The 22,670-nt window shown below is 40.8% G+C and overlaps 2 protein-coding genes across 5 annotated transcripts in view; one reads left to right on the forward strand and one right to left on the reverse strand.

Annotated features, from left to right (window-relative positions):
• The first annotated feature begins 342 nt into the window (after nucleotides 1-342).
• EMC4 (ER membrane protein complex subunit 4) lies at nucleotides 343-14,090 on the forward strand. Its single transcript, XM_006831814.1, has 5 exons — nucleotides 343-431; nucleotides 724-838; nucleotides 12,185-12,338; nucleotides 12,805-12,965; nucleotides 13,713-14,090. The coding sequence occupies exons 1-5, from the start codon at nucleotides 346-348 to the stop codon at nucleotides 13,746-13,748; spliced, it is 552 nt and encodes a 183-aa protein (XP_006831877.1). The 5' UTR covers nucleotides 343-345; the 3' UTR covers nucleotides 13,749-14,090.
• Nucleotides 14,091-16,893: 2,803 nt separating this feature from the next.
• The window catches only part of SLC12A6 (solute carrier family 12 (potassium/chloride transporter), member 6), a 163,955-nt gene continuing 158,178 nt past the window's right edge, over nucleotides 16,894-22,670 (reverse strand). For 3 of the 4 annotated variants that reach the window (XM_006831816.1, XM_006831817.1, XM_006831818.1), the window contains 2 exons: nucleotides 18,171-18,304; nucleotides 17,050-17,141 (listed from right to left, as the gene is read on the reverse strand). In XM_006831816.1, the coding sequence (XP_006831879.1) occupies nucleotides 17,050-17,141; nucleotides 18,171-18,304 (226 nt within the window). Of the gene's footprint in view, nucleotides 17,142-18,170; nucleotides 18,305-22,670 lie in introns of all 4 variants that reach the window. The other variant, XM_006831815.1, reaches the window with a different exon arrangement.

Consider the following 22,670-nt stretch of genomic DNA (forward strand, 5'->3'; position numbering starts at 1 on the left):
GAGCAATCAGGAAACTTTTCTTAGCTTCAATTCCTAACGCAGGGTTAAATAGGGATTTCTCTTCTGTCCCGTAAACCAGCACCTCAAAAGTCAGAGAACACATTTAAGGAACGTAGTAATGAGCAGAAAACACGTTTGGCAAGCTCTACTGTCATTCCGTCTCCTGCTTCTAAAGCTCCAAATGCTCCCGGGAGGACGATCCGCAGGCATTGCCCAAGCGGAAGTGACGCCTATCTTCACGCGCCGGAATTGAGCTTACAAACTGAGACGGAGAAGTAAGAGACGCCGGTAAGATCAGTTAGTTACTTTGGAGAGGCTTGGCGGATTTGGGCGGAGGCGGTTGCCATGACGGCCCAAGCAGGGCTGGTGGCTAACAGAGGCCGGCGCTTCAAGTGGGCCATTGAGTTGAGCGGGCCTGGAGGAAGTAGCAGGTGAGAAGTCTGGGAAGGCCGACATCACCACCGTATCCCATAGAAATGGGACCTCATTCCCAACTCTGAACAGAATGGGTGGGACAAAGACATCTCCTGGGGAGGCTTTTCTGCTGTGTATGTTTCTATTTCAACCTTCCCAATAGGCAAGGGAGTGGTGAACTCATATGAGGCGTAATCTGATTTGAGTAGGATCATCTGAGGATCTTTATTCCTTGAGATTGGTAGAACAGAAAATGTGGGAAATGAATTGTGAGAGGCATTAGCTTTATTTCTTGGTTCCGTTTTTTAGGGGCCGAAGTGACCGGGGCAGTGGCCAGGGTGACTCCCTGTACCCGGTCGGTTACTTGGACAAGCAAGTGCCTGACACCAGCGTGCAAGAGACAGACCGGATCCTGGTAGAGAAGGTACAAAAATGTAGATGTCATAATACCTGTTCTACACACCCACCCTCCTCTTCCAGGCAGTATACGAATGCTTTACTGTGTTGTTGCTAGGTGACATCAAGTTGGTCCCAAAGCATAACTGTTTTGTGTATAACAGAATGAAACACTGCCCAGTCCTGCACCAGCCACATAATCATTGCTATGTTTGAGGCCATTGTTGAAGTCACTGTGTCAATCTAGCTTGTTGTTTTTCTTTTTTTTCACTGTCACTGCCCACTGCCAAGCATGATGTCCTTCCATAGGGACTGGTCTCTCTTGATAACATGTCCAAAGTATATGAGATGAAGCCTTGCTATCCTTATTTCTAAGGAGCATGCTGGCTGTCCTTTTTCCAAGATAGATTTCTTTGTTCTGGGCAGTCCATGTTGTTGTTTAAGTGCTGTAGAGTCGTTTCCAGCCCATAGCGACCCTATATAGGGTTTCCAAGGAACGGCTGTTGAGCTCAACCGACTTTGCAGTCCAGCACATTAGCCCACAGCACTACACCAGGATTCCGGGCAATCCACAGTATAGTTTATATTCTTGCCAACATTGTAATTCAAAGATATCAGTTCATTATCTTCCTTATTCATTATTGGTCAGCTTTTGCATTGCACATCAGGTGACTGAAAATACCATTACTTCATTCGGGTGCACCTTACATCTTTGCTTTTTAATGCTTTCAAGAGGATTCTTGTTGATGAAATATGTTTGATTTCTGGGCTGCTGTTTCCATGGGAGTTGATTGTGGATCAAAGTAAAATGAAATCTTTGACAACTGCAATCTTGTCTCTGTTTATCATGATGTTGCTTAGTGGTCCAGCAGTGAGGATTTTTGCTTCCTTAATGTTGGAAGTATAATCCTTACTGAAGGCTGTAATCTTTGATCTTCATCACTAAGTACTTCAGGTCCCCTTTGCTTTCAGCAAGCAGGGTTGTGTCATCTGCATATCACAGGTTGTTAATGAGTTCTCCTACAGTCCTGATGCTGTGTTCTTCATATGGTCCAGCTTCTCAGATTATCCCTTCTCAACATGTGGATTGAATAAATATGGTGAAAGGATACAAGCTGACACACACCTTTTCTGATTTTTAACCCCTTCTGTTCAATGATTGCCTCTTGGTCTATGTATAGGTTCCATTTGAACACAATTAGGTGTTTTGGAATGCTCTTCTTCACAATGTTATCCATAATTTATTGACTAGACTATAATGCCTTTGTGTAGTCAATAAAACACAGGCATATAGTTGGATGCCTTTGCATAGTCAATACACAGTAAACATTTTTCTGGTATTTCTTTGCTTTTAGGCAAGATAAATCTGATATCAGAAATGATTTACTTCGATTGTAATCATTGCAATGAAATGCAATGAATATAAAACCGATGTTCTCCCATGTAAACTATCACTCAGTTCACAACAAAAACCTAAAACAAAAAACAAAGTAAAACTCCCAGTATATCTCTTGTTTTTATTTAAATGCATTTACAGTCAGATCTTAGAGTTCCTATAGGTAAATCAGAATATGTAAAAACTTTGTCACCATTGCTTCATATATTTTGACCTGTTGAATATACTTTGGTTTTATCAGCATGTTGATCATTTTGACAGTCAGCTTGCAATAAAGAAAAAATGAAGGAAAAAAAATGATTTCCCTCATTCCTTGTGCTCTCATCAGCTTTTCTGCCATTTTTCTGTCAAAGTTCTGCTGCCACCGTTTTTGAGTTATCTTAGCAAATTTTACTTGTGGCTGATACTGTTATTTTTTCACATTTTGTTGGATCACCTTTTTTTAGAATGGGTACAAATATGGCTATCTTCCTGTCAGTTGGCTAGGTAGCTGTCTTCCAAATTTCTTGGCATAGGCGAGTAAGTGCTTCCACCTTTCACATGTTTTTTGAAACATCTCAATTGCTATTCTGTCAATTACTGGTACCTGGTTTTTTTCACCAGTGCCTTTAGTGCAGCCTGAACTTTTTCCTTTAATAATGTTGATTCTTGATCATATGCTACTTCCTGAAATGGTTCAATGTCGACAAATTCTTTTCGGTACAGTGACTGTGTATTCTTTCCTTCTTAATGCTTCCTGCATCATTCAATATTTTGTCCACAGTATCCTTTTGTATTAGAACTCAAGGCTTGAATTTTTTGTTCACTTCTTTCTGCTTGAGAAATGCAGAGTGTGGTCTTCTTATTTAGTTTTCTAATTCCTGGTCTTTGCGCATTTCATTATAATACTTTGTCTTCTCAGGCTGTCCTATGTATGAAATCATCTGTTCAGTTATTTTACTTCATGATTTATACCTTTTGCTTCAGTTATTCCACATTCAAGAGCAAGTTTCTGAATCTTTTTGACATCTATTTTAGTCTTTTATTTCTTTCCTTTTGAAAAATTTATTATAAATATTTTATTTGCATATTAAACACATTAAGAAATCATGATATATAATAGTGGATGTCAAAACACAAAATGCCACAGAGTTGAAATGCTGCCATTGATTAATCATTATGCCCTCCATCTTCTTGAGGGCATCTCTGATATGTTCCTAACTGAATCTTGAACATAATGTGTCCAGGTAATTTACAGTTCCATCCTATTGGTTCTGAGTCTCTTTTACTTTATACTCTAGAAATTGCTGTGATTGTTCAAGGTTCTTCCTCAGAAATAGGTAAATTTTTAATGTGTTTCTTTTTATCTTTTTTCTTTTTCTTCTTCAAAGAGGTCTCCTCTTCTTCAACTTTGACTTTAATTTTTTTTCCTTGCTTTTCTGTAATTTCATTGCCTGTATTTGCCTGTTTTATATTGCAGTTATCTAAACAGGTTAGCATTGTGGAGTTATCAAAAAATCATGAGTCTTCACTTCACTTCACTTTTATGCTCACATTTTTATATTTTTGATAGTGCTTTTCCTCTTCCATTTATTTTCCTCAACCTGGCTCTAATTTAGCTCTGTTTTCATCTCCTATTGCAGAACTCACCAAAACATCATAATGGATAGACAAAACAGTTTGGCTGCCAGTATTCAAGAAATTGTTCCTTTGTGTTTAAGACTTGTGTGGCGTTCAAGTTAGTCATGATAAATGAAACCATAGTCCAGGATTAGCCATCTAGACTTGAGAACCCTGAAGAGTACCTTTTCTGCTCCAAGAATCAGAACGATAGATGCTTTATGCTTGGTCGGATTCAACAGAGAACCTGTTTGAGCAGTAAGTTGTAATTCCCCACCAGGACTGTAACCTTGGGTGCAGTGGCCAACATTTGATTTTGGAGATATTCATAGAGCTGGGTTCTATATTCTGAGATTTCAGTCACTGAGTACAGAAATACAGGATGTTGCAAATTTTTTTCTGAAACCTCTGTTCCCGTAGATATTTCTGCAACTGCTCTTACCTCTGCTTCAACATCTTCTGGCAGTAACTCAGAAAGTGTGGCAGAGGTATAGTTTTCCTGTCACTAACTTTCTGCATACATTTGCAGTATATCAAATTATCTGATTGTTCCTAATTCAGGGAGAAGTGCTAGCCACACCAGTCTTGACACGGATAATGTGTTTAGTTCTTTATTCAAGTAATCTATCAAGGAAATTGCCTTAACAATCATTGTATCCACCTTGTTGTTAAGTGTCATCGAGTAGGTCCCGACTCTTAGCGATCTTGTATAGGATTTCCGAGAAGCAGCTTGTGAGTTTGAAATGCTGATCCCATGGTTTAAACCGATCTTGCGGTCCAGAGCTTATCCTACAGTGCCACACCAGAACTCATAGCCACCTCATCAGCACTAAATTTTGGTCTCTATCTAGCAAGGCTATGGGCTGGTCTAAAGAACATACCAGCCTTTTCACTTGGTTCTACCCCATGGATGAATCCATCAATCTGTGAACAGATTTTCTCTCCTAAGTTCATTAACAATGGGACTAGGGATACAACTGAGATTCAGCTACTCCTAATGGCCCCTCCTTGTTTAACATCAGGTACAGCCATAGTATGGCTCCTAGTGTGGCGTTAGAGGATAAGCACTGGACTGCAAACCACCAGGTTTAAGCTTATTAGCCACCCCTCAGAAACCTTGTACAGGGTCACTGTGAGTCGGAACTGACCCAACAGTAACAACAACAGCTATAATACAGTTAGTTACACAGTCACAGTTCATGGACTTCTCTCTTTTTTGTTTTTGTTTTTTTTTTGGTAGTTTGTAGTGCCTTTTATTATCAGTATCTCTATATAAATCTGATCTTTTTTTGTCTTTGGGGGTTGGAAACATTTCATGTAAACGTACAGATCGGACAATGAAGGCTTCAATCTCTTCAGGGATACGCTATCAAGCACATATCCCCATAAGAAGTACGTTCTGAAGTTTGTCATATGCTGTAAGTCAGGGACTATCTGTATATGGATGTGCCTGGAACATGGAGAGTGCTCAGAAAGTAGGAGCTGTTAATATCACCGTCTCCACTTGACAGATGAGGAAACCAGTGACTCAGCGGTTCAGAAATTTGCCCCATGTGGCTGACATTGAGTTTGAAGCAGAGTCTTTTTCATTCCAAAATCTCAATTTGTTCCATATTCACTATCTGTCTGCTGAGTTCTCAATGTTAGCTTCCACACTCTGGTCCTTGTTCTACCTTCTGAACCTAGAGTTCTGGAGCTTTGCTGTTTCTAGCTCCCTTTTGACCCTCATCTCCATATCTGAGGGAGGCGATGGGGCAATGATCTCCCTTAGTTCCACTGAGATCAGCCTTGAGTTTGGTAGATTCCGTGCCTTGTCCAAATGTTTCAGTCTTTTTTTTTTTTGCGAAAATCTGCTGCACAAGACCTTTTTTTAAAAAATGTTTTATTGTGAATTATGTGATAGTTTACATGGGAGAACATTAGTTTTATATTCATCCTATCATATATTGATTGTTTCATTGCCATGGTTACAATCACGTCCATGCATCATCAACCAACCAAAGGGTATACCCTACAAGCCTGCCCTCTGGTCATCAGCACACAGCCCCTCTCTCTCTCTGGGTCTAAAGTCCCCAGCCGCTCCATGTCTCCACGTCATCGTCTCTGCCTCCATCTTTGGCATCACTGCTTCTCTGGGTAGGGTCCTACTTTCCGCTCTTCTCCCTTGATGGTCCCAGGGACCTCCGCTCCTAGACTGCAAAGTTAATCACTCCCCTCCTTGCTACAAAACGTCTGCCTTTACATTTCCAACCCTTACAATCAGTCCCAATAACAATTATTCACTATTGCATCACAAGAGACCTATCTGTATCTCCTTTCATCAGCCCCACCTAGACAGATAGGATACTATTCAGTGGAGATTCTACCTTCCTCCACACCCTCTGGATCTAGGTTCCCTCTTGAAAACTTGTAAGCCAGTCACTTCTTGCCTTTGTATCCCCCCACTTTGGATAGCCAGTGTCCAAGTTGCCCATCCCTGTCTACTCTGTTTATGGAGGGGGTGGGAATGGTCCTTGCTGTAAAGATTTGTTCCCTCATGGATTTCTTTTACTATTTTCTTTAGAACTTGTTTCAGGTACTTAATGATTTTGCTTTTATCATAGTTGTGAGTGCTGCTAGTACTTCTGCTTTATCCTGAAATTTCTCAAAATCTGTGTTGGAAGAGGTATAGCTAGGATGCTTCTTGAAAGGCAGGTTGGCCAGACTTCATCTCTCATGCTTTTTACATGTTATCAGAAGGGACCAGTCCCTGGAGAAGGATAGCATGCCTGGTAAAGTGGAGGGTCAGCAAATAGAGGTGATGCTTCAATGAGATGGCTTGGCACAGAGGCAACAGCAGTGGACTCAAGTATAGCAATGATTGTGAGGTCGGCACAGAACCTGGCAGTGTTTTGTTATATTGTGTATAAGGTCACTATGAGTTGGTATTGACTTGATGGCCTAACAACAGCAACAATTTTACTTGCTTTCTCTGGTGTTTCAAATTATCTCCATGAACTATCAACCTCTTGGAAATTTCTTCTCATTTAGAACTTTAAAGATAGTGTAGCCTAGAGGTGTTTCATATAACACCAAAATGGTGACATCATGTCAGAGGGCGCCTACCACAAGTTCTGATACCAGTGGACTAAGGCCAAATTTGCAGCCCCAAAGGCTTACGAGACCACAGTTGGAAAAGCACAAGAGGGCACACAACCACACAAATGCTCAGATCACGTTGCCAAAATGTTTCACGCTGGACAGCACACACTTGATGTCAGCCCAAAATTCATCTAGTCTTTAATCATTAGGATTTACTGCATCATATCTATTCTTGAAGTGATCTAAATTTAGGTGGGCTGTCTACTTAGGATCTCTTATGTTGACTCTTGTGGACTTGCTTAATATTCTTCCGCTTCAACTTGAACTTACATATGAGCAGTTGATGGTCTGTTCCAGTCGGCCCCTGGCCTTGTTCTTACTGATATTAAGCTTCTCCGTCATTGTCTTTCCACAGATGTAGTAATGGTTCCTGTGTATTCTGTCTGGTGAGGTCCATGTGTTTAGTTGCTGAAAAAAGGTTTTTCCAACTACTGATCAATTCTTTATTTTGCAAATCCAATTAATGTTCTTTTTGACAGTGAATACCTCATGCCTCTTCAATTTGTGATTCCAACGTAGTAGACGATATGCTTGTCTGATTAAAATGGCCAATTATCAGTCCATTTCAGCTCACTAATGCCTCGGACAGCAATTTTTATAGTTCTGTTTCATTTCTGACAACCACCAGTTGTTGTAGATTCATACTTTGTACATCCCATATTCTAGTTACTAATAGATGTTTGCTGCTGCTACAGATTTTGAGTTGTGCTCCATCAGCAAATGAAGATTCCAAAAGTTTTACTCTATCCACATCATTAAGGTTAACTCTACTTTGATGAGGCAGCTCTTGGCAGGCATTTTGAGTACTTCCAATATGAAGGGCTTCTCTTCTGGCATTATTTCAGACAGTGTCTGCTGCTGTTCATAAGGTTTTCATAGCCAATGTTTTTAGAAGTGGATCTCCAGGTCCTTTTTCCTAATCTCTTAGTCTGGAAGCTCCACTGAAACCATCCACAGCGGTGACCCTGCTCGTATATGAAATACTGATGGCATAGCTTTTAACATCACAGCAACATGTCCACCACCAAAGTAGGACAAACTGGCAGAGCAGTGGTGGACTTACTGTAGATGGCCTTATTCTGAATATTTGGGAACTAAACTGCTTCAGTCGTGTTAACTGTTGTTTAAAAGTGCTCATGCTGGAAAAAGAAAACACATTTAGATACAGAACGTATAAGAAAGTGGGTTGAAATTTATCTGTTGGTGGCAGTCCTTCCAAATGAAGTCATTCTTGTCTATTTTAGTTCATTTTCACCATACATCCATCTGACAAACATTGTGCTGGCTTCATCTTCAAAATACGTCCAAAATCTTCTTACCATTTTCAGTTATCTAGCTTAAGCCATCATCATCCTTCAACCAGATTTATGAAAGACTTATTTTTTTAATTAATAAATTATAGTAATTTAAATAATGATTTCTTATTCTCAGCACTATTGACATTTTGGACCGAATTACTCTGTTATTGCAGTTCTGGTGTGACACGGTTGGATAAAGCATTGGACCACAAGGTTGATTTGAACAGCAAGGGTAGTGGTTCAACTTCACCAGCCGCTCCTAGAAAACCCTATACAGGATTGCTATGAGTCCGAACGGACTCAGTGACACGTAACAACTCTTTGTTATGTGCTTTGTAGGATGTTTAACAGCATCCCTGGCTTCTACCTATTAGATTCTAATAGTATACCCCTCCCTCCCTTAGTTGGGGTAACTAACCTTCCACTTCCTGACCAGGTGGGGAGGGGGCTGTTGGGTGGGCTTATTGCCCTTGGTTGAGAACTACTTACTTAAAAGATACAATCTAACAAACTTTGACAGTGGTATACCCCCATGAAGCTATCATCATCTTGAGATAGAGCATTTCCTTCATCCTCCAAAGAAACCTTACTCCTTTTAATCCCCCTGTAGTCTGTTCCTAGGAGTCCTGGTATGGTGCCTTAGTATAAGCACTTGACCTCAGGTCGGTGTGAACCCAAGTTCAGCAGTTCAAACTCACCAGCCACTCTTTGGAAAAACACTATTATAGGTTCACCATGAGTTGGAATCGACTTGACAGCACTTAACAAATCTGACTCTAGTACAGCAGCCAGAGTGAACCTTTTCAAACATATCAGCTCATTCCCCTCCTGTGACTCCTCAGTTCACTGAGTAAAATCCAGTCTTAATAATGTCCTGCATGACTGCATGATCGAGCCATTTGCATCTCCTTTTATCTCCTACCATTTTCCCCTCGTTTGTTGTTAAGTGCCCTCCAGTAGAGTAGATTCTGACCCATAGCAACCCTGAATAGGGTTTCCAAGGAGCAGCTGGTGAGTTTGAACCGCCGACCTTGCAGTTCAAATAGCTTTTCAGTCTGGTGTATTAGCCCACAGCACCACACCAGGACTCCTTGGTTAGGTCTTTTCAAACAATGGCATCCTTGTTGCTCCTTGAACGTGCCAACCAGCCTTCCCTCTCAGGGTTTTTGTACTTGTTCTTCCCTCTTTCTGGAATGTTCTTTCCCCAGGTACCTCTGTGACTTGCTTCATTATGTCCTCTCTGACTCACTTTACCGTAGTGAAGTCTATACCCTCATGGGACTCTATATCCTGTTCCCCTACTTTATATTTCTTCATTAGCATTCAGTATATATAATTTATTGCCTGTCTGCTCATGCTTGTAAACTCTACAAGGGCAGGAATTTTATTGTCTCTTGTTTATTGATGTATCCAACTGTATGGAAAAGTACCTGCCACCTTCTAAATACCATTCTCAACCTAATAATTGTTCAAAACCAAATGATCATTGCTTTTTGGAATGCATGTGATTTTCACAACATGGAAGTGACAGCCATTTTCAGTTATTTTCTTGATTAGTGTCTTCACTTTGCATCTTGGTATATTGAATACATGATTATTGTTGTTAAGTGCTGTCAAGTTGGTTCTGACCTATGGTGACCCCCGTATAGGGTTTCGGAGGAGCAGCTGTTGAGCTTAAACTGCCGACTTTGAAGTTCAAACTGACTTTGCAGTCCATTGCATTAACAAGCTATTATTAAAACGACCCGATTTTAATGGTTTGTTGTTAAGTGCCGTCAAGTCAGTTCTGACTCAGCAACCCTGTGTAGGGTTTCTAAGGAGCAGCTAGTGAGCTTGAACTGCCAACCTGGTGGTTCAAAGCAACTTTGCAGGCTGGCTCATTAACCCACAGCATATATCTTTGGAGTCCTAGTGTGCTGTTATAAGGAGCTCTGGTAGCATAGTGGTTACGAGCTGAACTGCTATTGAAACTACCAGCTCTTTCTTGGGAGAAAAATAAAGCTTTCTGCTACCAAAAGATTTACAGCCTCGGAAACCTTATACAGGGTCACTATGAGTCGGAACCGACTCCATAGCACATAGCCACCACCACCACCACCACCAGTATGGTGCTATAGTATAAGCACTAGCGATTCAAACCCACCAGCCACTCCTTGGAAACCCTATACAGGGTCCCTATGAATTGAAACCGACTCAATGGCACTAAATAATGTTGAGCGTCTTTTAGAATTCTGTTTGGATGATTTGAAGTGTCAACTCCAAGGTAAATGATCTCTGTAAAAGGAAATCTTAGGGACCACGTATAAATATGGTAATTTATTGTCCTAATGTGATGAGTAAACCCAAATGGGTAGTGCTATATTATTTTGTATAATTGTATTTAAGTTGTGCTGTTGTTTAGGATTTTTACATTTAGGTTCATGGGTGATACTGGCCTGCAACTTTCCTCTTCCAGAATGTCCTTTTTGGTATTTGAATTTTTTTTTCTTCTTTTTTGAAGAGTTTGTTTAATACCTATTTCCAGTTCCTTGTTGAATTTTGCTAAGTGGTAGGCTTTCTGTTCCCACAGATTAAAAAAGCCTCGGGAACCATATACAGGGTCGCCATGAGTCAAAGCCGACTCGTTTGAAGGCACTTAATGATTGTTTTCTAGGAATTGATCCATTTCCTGTATTTTCAAATTTATTGACTTCAAGTTGTTCATAATACAACCACTTTAACAGTCTGCAGACAACTCCCATTTTTCATTCTTGAGGTTGAGTATTTTCTTTCCCTTTTCCTCCCCGTATCAGGCCCACTAGATTTTACAGATCTTTTCAAAAAGACCACTTTAGCTTAGATTTTTTTTCCTTCATTAATTTCTGCTCCTACCTTTATTTCCTTTCATTGGGTTTAATTTATTCTTTTTCTAGCTTCTTGAGAAGGATTGTTTCTTACCTTCTACTAGTAAGTACGGAGTACTCCTGGTGTGATGCTGTAGGATTAGCACTGGACCATCAAGGTTGTTTGAACTGCAAGATTGGCAGTACACACTCATCAACCACTCAACAACTGTGTATGGAGTCCTGGTGTTGCACTATAGATAAGCACTGGACTGTTAACCACAAGGTTGGTGATTCAAACCCACCAGCCATTCCTTAGAAACTCTGTACAGGGTTGCTGTGAGCTGGAACTGACTCAATGGTACTTAGCAACTATGATATAAGGTTATAAATTTCTCAACCTAGTTTTGTGCTCCACAATTTTTTACATTTTTCTATCATTTAATTTTCTGTTATATTGTAATTTTGCCTTGATCCATGGATTTATTTATAGAGTACATATAGTAATTCCAAATATAGAACAAAAGATAACTAGACAATCCTCTTGTTAATTCTAGTTTAATTGTGTTGTAGTCCAAGAACATGCTTTGTATAATTTTAGTTGAGAAATTTTACTGACACTTTTTCCACAGCTCAGCAAGTGATCAGTTGTTGTTAAGTGTGCCATGTAAATTTGGATTTGTTGGGTACAGTGTTCTAGATGTGTCAATTGCGTGGTTGTTAATGGTACCATTCAAACTTTCCACATCCTTGTTCTGCTTGTTCTGTTATTGAGTTTGGTGTGTTAATCTCCCACTATGATTGTGGATTTGTCTATTTTTAAAATTGTAGCTACAACAGTATAATGACAAAACCAGGAAAATATTTTCTTTAGTCAAAATGAGGGGTGGGGAGAAAGGATGACATTGGGGAAACCTATAAAGATAAATAGATGGTGAAAGTTTCTGATCTTTGGTAGAAGAGAGCGCTCCCTGCAGCAACATGGAGAGGTGATGGAATTGAGGACTCAGCTTGATCAGAAGCAGAGAACTAGGATTCTGTTTATTTGATGTTAATATCAGTGGTACCATGAATGTGGTACTGTGATAGTGACCAGGGTTTAACATTGTTTGTTCTAGCGCTGCTGGGACATTGCCTTGGGTCCCCTCAAACAGATTCCCATGAACCTCTTCATCATGTACATGGCTGGCAATACCATCTCCATCTTCCCTACTATGATGGTGTGTATGATGGCCTGGAGACCTATTCAGGCACTTATGGCCATTTCAGCCAGTAAGTATGGAAATCTCCCTTGTGTAAGTTTTAAGAATTAAAGGCAATTTGTTAGGTAGAATCCACACTGGAAATCTTTGGCACAGTGCCTAGCTAGTTGCAGGGGGAGGATGTGTAGGGTGGTGGAAATGGTGGTGGCGTAGAGGGAAAACTCGATGGCACTTAACTGGTTTTCTGTTTGCCTTTAAGTTGCCCTATTTGCCATCTTACATGAGTCTGTTTATGTTGTTTTAATTACTGTATGTGGTTATCCAGAACAAAACAAACGACCGACGCTCTGCCACTGAGTGCATTCAGGTTCATAGTGATACTGTAGGGCAGAGTACTCCCCTGGAGCCCCCAATGGGTTTGTACTTAGACTTTTGAGTTGACCATTATGCCAGCAACACTCCTAATATATGGTTAGCTTTATTCATTTTGGGGGGAAAATGTTTCCGGTTTTTGACACCTTATCTTATCTCAACAGCTTTCAAGATGTTAGAAAGTTCAAGCCAGAAGTTTCTTCAGGGTTTGGTTTATCTCATTGGGAACCTCATGGGTTTGGCATTGGCTGTTTACAAGTGCCAGTCTATGGGACTATTGCCTACACATGCATCAGATTGGTTAGCCTTCATCGAGCCCCCTGAGGTAAGGGAAAAGATAAGCTAAATTTGGGCCAGTTGTAACACATAATGAATAGCTCACCTGTTTGATATTGGGTAATTAAAAGTTGCTATTTAGGAACTCTGGTAGCGTAGTGGTTATGAATCAGGTTGCAGGCCGCAAGGTCTAGCAGTTCGAAACTACCAGCTGTTTCGCGGGAGAACGATGAGGCTTTCTGCTCCCGTAAAGATATACAGCCTCAGAAACCCTGTACAGGGTTGCTTTGAGTTGGAACCGACTCCACGGCACATAACAACAACAACAATTACAGATCAGGACTCCTGGTGTGGTGTTGTAGGATCAACACTGGACTCTGAACCACACCCACCAGCTGCTCCTTGGAAATCCTGTCTATAGAGTCGTTATGAGTCGGAATCTACTCGACAGTACTTAACAACAATTAAGAGATCAATTCTTAAGAACCATTAGGAGGTTGGAGTCCTGGTGTGGTGCTGTGGGTCAATGTGCTGGACTGCAAAGTTGGTTTGAACTGCAAGGGTGGTGGTTCAGACTTACCACTGCTCCTAGGAAACCCTGTAAGGGTCACTATGGGTCAGAACCGACTTGAAGGCACACAGCAACAATAACAGGAATTTGGAAGTTGTCTTTTTTTTTTTAAGGATAAAGCAAACTAGAGCTGCTTGTGATTAAAGTATTAAATGAGTGGTTCAGGGAGTTTTTCCAACACTCTTAGACCACTTACACTTTCCTGTTTGCATTTTCTTGTTACAGAGAATGGAGTTCAGTGGTGGCGGACTGCTGTTGTGAGCTTGAGAAAGAAGCAGCTGGTACCTTAAAGATTTCTTCTCATTTATATACTTGTTCAGGAACTACTGGTTCATCCTCATTATTCTCACCTTACAAATTACCATTCATGCTGACAAGAGCCAAAAAGCTTTTTTCTCTTTGATGAGGAGACAGACTGTAGAAGAACAATGTCCATACTATTATAAACACAAAGAAACTATACCACAACCCCTGACTGAAAATAATGTAGAAAACTTTATTTGTTTCCAGTACAGAGCAAAACAACAAATAAAACTATCTCTGTAAACAGAATGGGTGCTGCTAAAACAAGAACCACAGCAGCATCTCCTCTTAATAAATTAATTGCTATGAACAAAAAAGTTGCACATGTTTCCCTTAAATCTGTTTTCCTTAATATCTCACTTCTATTTTACACACGATAGGACAAAAATTCTGTGGAGACACTTTTGGAAGATGTGAGAAATTAATGCTGAATTCAGACTATACATGATGAAAAGAAAAACCAGACAACATAAGCACATAAATATACTTAGAGTGTAATGACTACTTTTAATACTCACAATAATGGATTTTTAACATTTTAGGGGGAATGAGGATTGGTGGGATCCTTGGGGCCACAGAAATCTTAGGCATTTAAAGGTATAACCTACCCTGGTAAAGTCATAGTGGAGACTTAAAAGCTGGCTAATCTTATTCAAAAGGCAGGCAGAGGTCTTTCTCCCCTTTTGAAACAAAGCCCCTTCCCCTAAGGTGCATTTTCTTATCAAGTGTTCGGTATTGCTTTATTTGCAGTGATTAAGAAAGTCGACACACTTTGCAGACAAACAACATAAGCAACACATAAAAACATGAAATGCTCTAGACAGAAATAAACCTGGCCTAATGACCATTCTTCCATGTAACAGTGATTTTGTGTCCCCTAGTTACAAACAATATCAGTTTCTAAGTGTATTTTTAAGTGGAATTTGTAGGTGAGTTGCAACAGGTGCATACTGTTGAGTGTAAGAAAAGGCTTGGAGCCTTTCCCATGATTGAAAAGCTGCATGTGTAGCAAGTGACGGTGATTGTGATGAAGAATGTGTTGTGAAAAGCAAGGGCAGTGTTACAGAACATTAAAGGGCAAGTATGAGTTGTCTGACATTTGTAACCTGGGGACTTTTTACTGTCATGGCTACCTTCCTTAATAGCCAATGATTCTTAAAGAACTCCAATGAAGAGTTCTTCTAAAACTTAAATTTTTTATTTTTTTTTTTACCGTTTTCATCCTAAATGTGGGAGAGGGGGCTATCCATATGGCTTTGGCCAGCTGTGTAAAGGGTAAAGGTAGGGAAATTCCTGTACAGGCTGACTGACCATCAAGACCTTGCATCCTAGGGCACCTGCCCCACTACTGCTGTGCACAACTATTAACTGTGGAGTGTTGCAATGAGAGCTGTAAACAATGCTACCTTCTGCAGGACAGATCGGAGGGGCACGGGGCTGGGGGAGAGGAAGTGTTAAGATCCTGGCTGCTTTACTATCCTGAGTGGGCCTGGAGAGGGAAAGAAGAACAAAGGGAACAATTCAAAATGACTCCATTTCTTAAGCCAGATTGAAGGAGTTTCCTCTTTGTCCCGAAAGGTCAATTGGCTGGCACCTAGATAACTCGCTCCATATCCTACTGGGTAATTGAAGACTGGCACTAACAATAAAGCGGAATTTAAAACAGCCATAAATACAGCGAAAATACAGTTTCTCTTCATTTCATTACTCTATCTCATAAAGAAATGAAGATTTCAGTACATATTTGAAATTCCTGCTCAGCCACACAGTGTAATTTCCCTATGCTTGAGAGTCAGGAATTTTATGACTGTTTATAATTAGTGGTGGGAGGTGGGGTTCGGGGGAGCTGAGTTTGCAGATGTATTTCCTTGGCTCGTTTAGAACTTTCTGAAAATAAAACTGAGAGAAGAAAACCACTAGTATGGCTAATTTCTTAGTCCACAGCTAAGTTTCTGCAGTCAGAATAAAGAATAAAATTGAAATCAAGAGGGGAAAAAATTAGGTGAGTACCTCAACTCTTCATTGCAGCTTTGGAGACCACACACAGGCTTAGTGAAAGAAGAGTTTCTTGAACTAGGTCAATGCCAGCTCGTATTTCACTTAGCAACGTAAGGAAGGAGAGGAGCAGCTCAATAACTTTGGCACTATGGAGAGAGTATGGCTCTAGAATTTCTAATTCCATTGCTTGATTCCCCCTTTAAAAGACAGTCCCAAACTTTTAAGGAATGATTTTAGCCAGACTTCTTTGTGTTTGTTCCTGTGAATTTTCTGACCTATGCTTACTAACCCAGAGGGCATAAAAGAGAAGGAAAGGAGAACCTACTGGTCAGCATTCATAATGACCTATATAACAGCTTGTATGTTTTGCCCATGTTACATACAGTATCACAGGCTGGATTTCAGTAAACCTTAATAGCTGCTTTCTGAGTTCTCTTAGTAAAGCCACTTAAAATGAACCTGTAAGAAAGAATTCTTTATCTTTTAAAAAGCAACTTCCATTGTAATACTATCTGTATTCTAATCTTAACTACAGAATGGGTTTTGAGTTGGAGAAGCAGACAACTGAAAGGTACATCAACACAGTATATATACTTAAACCTGGTATTTTGGGGGACTCTTGTGTTGGCAGAAGTAGAAGCAGCAACCAGTTTCGGTTTTTTTGTACATTAGTACCCCAACATCAAATGAGTCCTAGAGAGCAATGGATACATGAAGCAAAATTGGCTAATACACATTTCATCTTGGCCCACCATAGGTTATCTCCACAAGGATATTAGGTGCTCATCTACTTGGCCGTGAATTCTGTAGTACGATGAGCCAGTATCTCTCTGACTGCTACTCCATGGTGTCATCCTTAAATCTGAACTCGTGAGATTCATCTTTATTGTTTATATGTGATTGCTTTTTGTGTTCAGATGAATTTTTAGCATCTCTTTTGCCAATTCATTTTATGGGCTTAACATACTAACTCCATCTCGCTTTTGACTGGTAAAAACAAGGCTTTTAGGACTTGACCATTCTTCTGATGTTTAGGGAATATTTGCTTCTATAAAGACAGCATCATATGGAAGCAAAGAGCTGATCTATTTGTACCCTTCTGAACCAAGTACTTGAGGCTCGGCACATCCAGGGCTGAGTGTAATGTATGCAGAACGTACAGCTCTAGTTGGGTAGCAGAGTAGTGAAGGGCTGGTGCTGGCCATGGAGGATGGAAGTCTTTTAGGAAAGGGGAGGCTAAGCAGAGTCATTCAAAGGCAGGTTATGAATAAATGGTGATCACTTCACTGCCACCACCCCGGACAAGAAGAACTCGTTCAAGTCCCTCGGTGAGCACTTCTAGGAACTCCATATCTTCAGAACTTGTCAAGGAGACAAGGAGGAAGAGTGTACTTTACAACCTGAGACTGTGATGATCGGAATTGACCTGTTCCCAGAGCTGCAAAACGGCCACACCTATCTCTATTATAGATGCTCAGAACTGGGAAAGTCTGAACTCTGAAGTCAATCTAGCGGGCGTGAAATAATGAAGGGGACCCTCTCCTTTTGCATATGTAATACAAGACTTACATTTGTTAGATGTTTTTTAAATGGGGAAAACTGTAAGTAATGTATTAGCCTGAATGTCAAAGTAAGTAAAAAAAAGTATCAGAAAAAGAAAAGGCCTTAAGATTCCTAGAGAACCCAAATGATTTCAAAGTGAAGTTACTCAACCCAGGTGTTCTGCCTGTTTTCTTTTTTAAGAACTTTTTCCTCATGGTACTGGTATGAACCAGTTTACATAGTTTCAGTGCTCTAGGGCTTCCGTAAAAACAATCTTGGTCTGAAAGTATATGAAAGAACCCCTAATCTTTTATCTCAGGTGAAAAAACCACTTCAACAGCTACTCCCTTAACTCCAAAGTAAAGACAAGGCTTTGCAACATGGGTAGAGCCTGGTAGGTAAGTAGAAAGGATGTGAATAAAATACCTCTAGGTTCTATACAACGAATACTAGAAGTCATGTTGCAAATATACCACCTAAAAAATCTCTTAAGGTTTAGAGAAAATATACCCCAAGTTCCCCAAAAGATTAGTCACTAAGAATCCTTCCTTAAGACTCTTAACAGTCTTCCTTCTTCAAATCAAGGGAAACAGAGGAATAGGCAATGACTTTTATAGTTACCAAGTTGTCTTATCTGGACTCCTGGTGTGGTACTGCAGGATCAGCACTGGACTGCGAACGACAAGGTTGGCAGTTCAAATACACCAATTGCTCCTTGGAAATCCTGCACAGGGTCAATATGAGTGTGAACTAACTAGATGGCACCTAACAACAATGGCTGTCTTGAAACAGCCTGAGAAATTTTTCCCTACTGGCAACTCCATTCTTAAGAAAGGATACAGTTTTCATCACCCTCAGGGTTTCGGGGTGGCCCGGGCATGTTCAACAAAACCAGCTTTGCTTCATGGGACTTGTTAACTATAACCTCATTGAGCTTGACTGCTGTATGCATCCGCCTCACATTGGACTGATCCCTGGTGAGAATAAATAAGAGGGTTAAGGTAAAGAGAAAACTAGACACACAGTCAACCTTAAAATCTTGACATCTAGAGCTCCTGGCACAGCAGGATAAGCAGTGAACTGCTAATTGCAAGGTTCAAACCCACCAACCACTCCTCAGAAACCCTTGTTTAAACAAGGTCACTATGAGTTGGAACTGACTTGATGGCACTTAACAATTTAGGTAATGCACAGAATGAGTTTTTTTGTATCTTGTTTCTTAAAAGCATCTTTAAGATAAAGGATCCTTATTTACATTATTTGACTCCATATAATCAGGAGTAGAAGTTCTAGTGTGGTGCTGTGGGTTGATGCGCTGGACTGCAAAGTCGGCTAGAACTGCGAGGTGGGAGGTTCAAGCTCACCAGCCGCTCCTTGGAAATACTATACAGGCTGTTTCCATTCCATACTTTGCCATTTACTCTCAGGCTCGTAGTAATGGATCCATGTCTCATCACCAGCAATGGCTTTTTTTTAAGGAAACTTTTTACCTTCCTTCAAATATTTATCTAAATTTTGTTTGCAGATGTCCAAAGGCTTCTGTTTATGGTCTTCTGTGAGCTGTTTCAGTATCCATCTCGCACAAACTCTTCAAAACGCAAGTCTGTCGTAGATTATTTCATAGGCAGAGCCATGGCTGATTTGCAAATGATTTGCCACCTAATCCACTGTCACTCGTCTATTGAACAGAATCATTTCATGTGCCTGCTCAATATTGTCATCAGCTGTGAATGTGGATGGATGATTTCATATAACCAGAGTGCAGATACTTTTTGACTCATTCGTGTAAACATTTAATTAAACCATTCTACCTACATTTCTGCCCTCTTCTCTTTAGTGACCTTCTCATCCTCTGTGCACCCTATATGTCAGTGTTTCCCAGAGTTCTGTCCGTGGGTTCTTAGTTACGTTTATGTTCTATTTTGAGAAATCTCATTTACTCATATGTACTCAACCATCACACATTCAGTGATGATTTCCAAATCTGCACTCTTAGGGTTGACTTTCTTCTTATCTTTAGACATATTCTCTAACTATCTAAAGGATAAGGAGCCCTGGTAACATAGTGAACTACAAGCTGGGCTGCTAACCGCATGGTCAGCAGTTCAAATCCATGAGAGAAAGATGACGCTTTCTGCTCCTGTATAAAGATTTACTGCCTCAGCAACCCTATACAGGGTCACTATGGGTCAGAACCGACTCCACAACACACAATCACTACCACCTAAGGAATATCTCTACAGACACCTGAAATTCTACTATTCTAAACTGAGAAATTTTGAATTTGTATTTGGAACATGTAAGGAAAAGAAAGAAAGAGACAAAGAAGAAAGTCTTGGCTTCAAAAGCAGGCAGGTTTATTGAGAGTAAAATAAGAGGGGATACTTTTGTCACTAAAGGAGACCAAAAGCCCATCTGTTGTCTTCCAGACTGGGGTATTTAAAGGCTGTGTGGTCTGGGTACAGTTCTGGTGAATTTACAATGGGTGGGGGTATGGAAATTTGGGCGGGGGTATGGAGATTTGGGCAGGGGTAGTTGCAATGCCATTGTGTTGATCAGGCGCAAGTTCCTTCAGAACATAAGCTGACTAATTTCAAAGTGATTTTAAGGAAATTTTGTTGACATTATTATTCCTGATTGCTAGTGGGATGCTAATGTAACTTCACTTACTTAGCAGTGAAACAGAACATGTCCTCAGCTCCTCCTTCTGGAATCCTCATTTCTATACCTCTTCTTGTTGTTGTTAAGTGTCATCAAGTCAGTTTCAACTCTTAACCACCCAGTATAGGGTTTCTGAGGAGCGGCTGGTGGGTTTGAACTGCTGACCTACAGCACCACACCCAGAGTCTACCAACCTCTTAGTTGCCCAGAAATGCAAGAAGTCCTTCAAACACTACCCATCAAAAATTCTTCTATGTGGTGCTATTCAAAGTGCAGTCTGCAAACTAGCAGCTTGTTTTTGAACTGTTTTACTAGTTTTTTCCAAGCAGATAAGAACAAACACAGTTTAATTCAGTGGAGTTTTTAAATATAACTAGATTTATACCATAGAAAGCTCGCAAGTCCTTCTTTGGCCTATAACTAATTGGAATACCTAAAATAGGGCTACAATGTGCCCAGTGAAGGAGGCTGCCTGCGGAGTCTCTGCATTACATAAGACCATAGGTGGAATCCTGAACAACACCCAGAATCTCCAGAGGTGGGAAATTTCCTCTTGAAAGGACGGACAGACCAGCCTGGAGTGGCTAGAAGAACAGAAGATACTTCTTGAAAGTAAGACCGACAGCAAAAATACAAAACAATAGAGGCAGACCGACTGATTACTACAAGAACAAGCAAGTTGCTCGCCCAGGAGACATAAAGACAAGGGGTCGGGTCCCCTCAGAGTAAACCCCCTTCCAAGACTAAGACTCTCAAGGGGAATACATGCTCTGATTGCTGACCATGTTCATCACCGATAAGGGGAAGGGAGGGAAAAACAGCAATGAAGCTGCGAGCTAAGCCCTACAACGTTCAAAAGACTCCTGTGAACCTGGGTGGACACCTGGTTGGTCAGCAGTGTGAAAAGACCTGGGGATTCTTGGGCCCATGCTCAGTGACATAGCCACGGAGAACTGGAGTGGATAGTGAAGTGTCCAGCTGATAAGAAGAGAGGGCATATGCACAAGAATACCCACACTTGCAGATAATACCCACTTGACCTAGCTTCAATGAATGGATGATCAGAGCTCAACCAGAAGAAGAAAGAAGAGGACAAAAAGAGTAATCTGATACAATTTGATGAACTTGACCTACACCTATGGATACAGTAGCTCAAAAGAGGGAACACATCTTTACAGCAAGGATCATTCCCACCCCCTCCATACACAGATTAGACAGAGATGGACAACTTGGACATTGGCTATCCAAAATGGGGGGGCTACAAAGGCAAGAAGTGACTGGCTTACAAGCTTTCAAGAGGGAACTCAGATCCAGAGGGCATGGAGGAAGGTAGAATCTCCACTGAGTAGTATCTAATCTGTCTAGGCGAGGCTGATGAAAGGAAATGCGGATAGGTCTCTTGTGATACAATGGTGAATAACTGTTATCAGGACTGATTGTGAGGGTTGTAAATGTAAAGGTAGACATTTTGTGGCAATGAGGGGAGTGATTAACTTTGCAGTCTAGGAGCGGAGGTCCGTGGGACCATGAAGGGAGAACAGGGGAGAGCGGGACCCTACCCAGAGAAGCAGTGATCCCTGAGATGGAGGCAGAGACAATGACGTGGCGAGATGGAGCAGCTGAGGATTTTAGACCCAGAGAGGGAGAGGGCTGTGTGCTGATGGCCGAGGGTGGGGGGGAGAGTGGGGGCAGGCTTGCAGGGTATATACCCTTTGGTTGGTTGATGATGCATGGAGGGGATTGTAACCATGGCAATGAAACGATATATGATAGAATGAATGTAAAACTAATGTTCTCCCATGTAAACGATCACATAAGTCACAAAACATTTATATATATATATATATATAACTAGATTTAATCAGTGAAGGAAACCATGTTTTCATTTATTTCCTAGCACAAGCTCCTTATCTTACTCAAAGATTTATACCATTGTGTTGCACCTCGAGTAAGTAGCACTGAAATTGTTAAGTGCTATTTGGTCAGTTCCAACTCACAGCGACCCTATATGGGGTTTATGAGGTTGTAAATCTTTGCAGGAGCAAATGGCTTCATCTTTCTCCCACAGAGCGACTAGTGGGCTCAAACCACTGACCTTGTGGTTCTCAGTCCAGTGCTTATCCTACAGCACCACCGTGCTCCCACCACTGGACTTACCTACAGAATGAAAACAAAAACTCTGTCCCTATCTATCTTCCAGCCTAATCTTTTGTCCTCATACCCTTAAGCTGTCTCTGGATAAACAATACCTGGCTCTCCTCACATGCATGCACTCTCTCATCAGGGACACTGGTTAAGAGGGAGCTATCTGGAATCAGACACATCTGGATACAACTGGCCCAGCCACAGACCTGCTGCCAAGTGAATAATTAGGAAAATCATAGAAATTCTGTAAGCCTTAATATTCTTGCCTAGTAAAAGACTAATTACAATAGTGTCTGTACCTCATAGAGCAGGAACCCTGGTGGTGCTGTAGGATAAGCATTGGACTGCTAACCACGAGACTGGCAGTTCAAACCCACCACAGAAGAAAGATGAGGCTTTCTGCTCCTTTAAAGATTTACAGCCTCAGAAACCCTATACATGGTTGCTATGAATCAGAATTGACTCGATGGCAGTGGGTTATACCTTATAGAACTTTATGGATTACATGAAATAGCATATGTAATACACTTAGCA

Source organism: Chrysochloris asiatica, unplaced genomic scaffold (genome assembly GCF_000296735.1).
Source record: "Chrysochloris asiatica unplaced genomic scaffold, ChrAsi1.0 scaffold00004, whole genome shotgun sequence".
NCBI classification, from domain to species: domain Eukaryota; kingdom Metazoa; phylum Chordata; class Mammalia; order Afrosoricida; family Chrysochloridae; genus Chrysochloris; species Chrysochloris asiatica.

Bases quoted from the DNA above. Each gene is read 5' to 3' on its own strand.
- EMC4 (XM_006831814.1), top strand. From the start codon at position 346: ATGACGGCCCAAGCAGGGCTGGTGGCTAACAGAGGCCGGCGCTTCAAG. The intron at 432-723 runs GTGAGAAGTCTG...TCCGTTTTTTAG, and splicing joins GGGCCTGGAGGAAGTAGCAG to GGGCCGAAGTGACCGGGGCA. The intron at 12,339-12,804 runs GTAAGTATGGAA...TTATCTCAACAG, and splicing joins ACTTATGGCCATTTCAGCCA to CTTTCAAGATGTTAGAAAGT.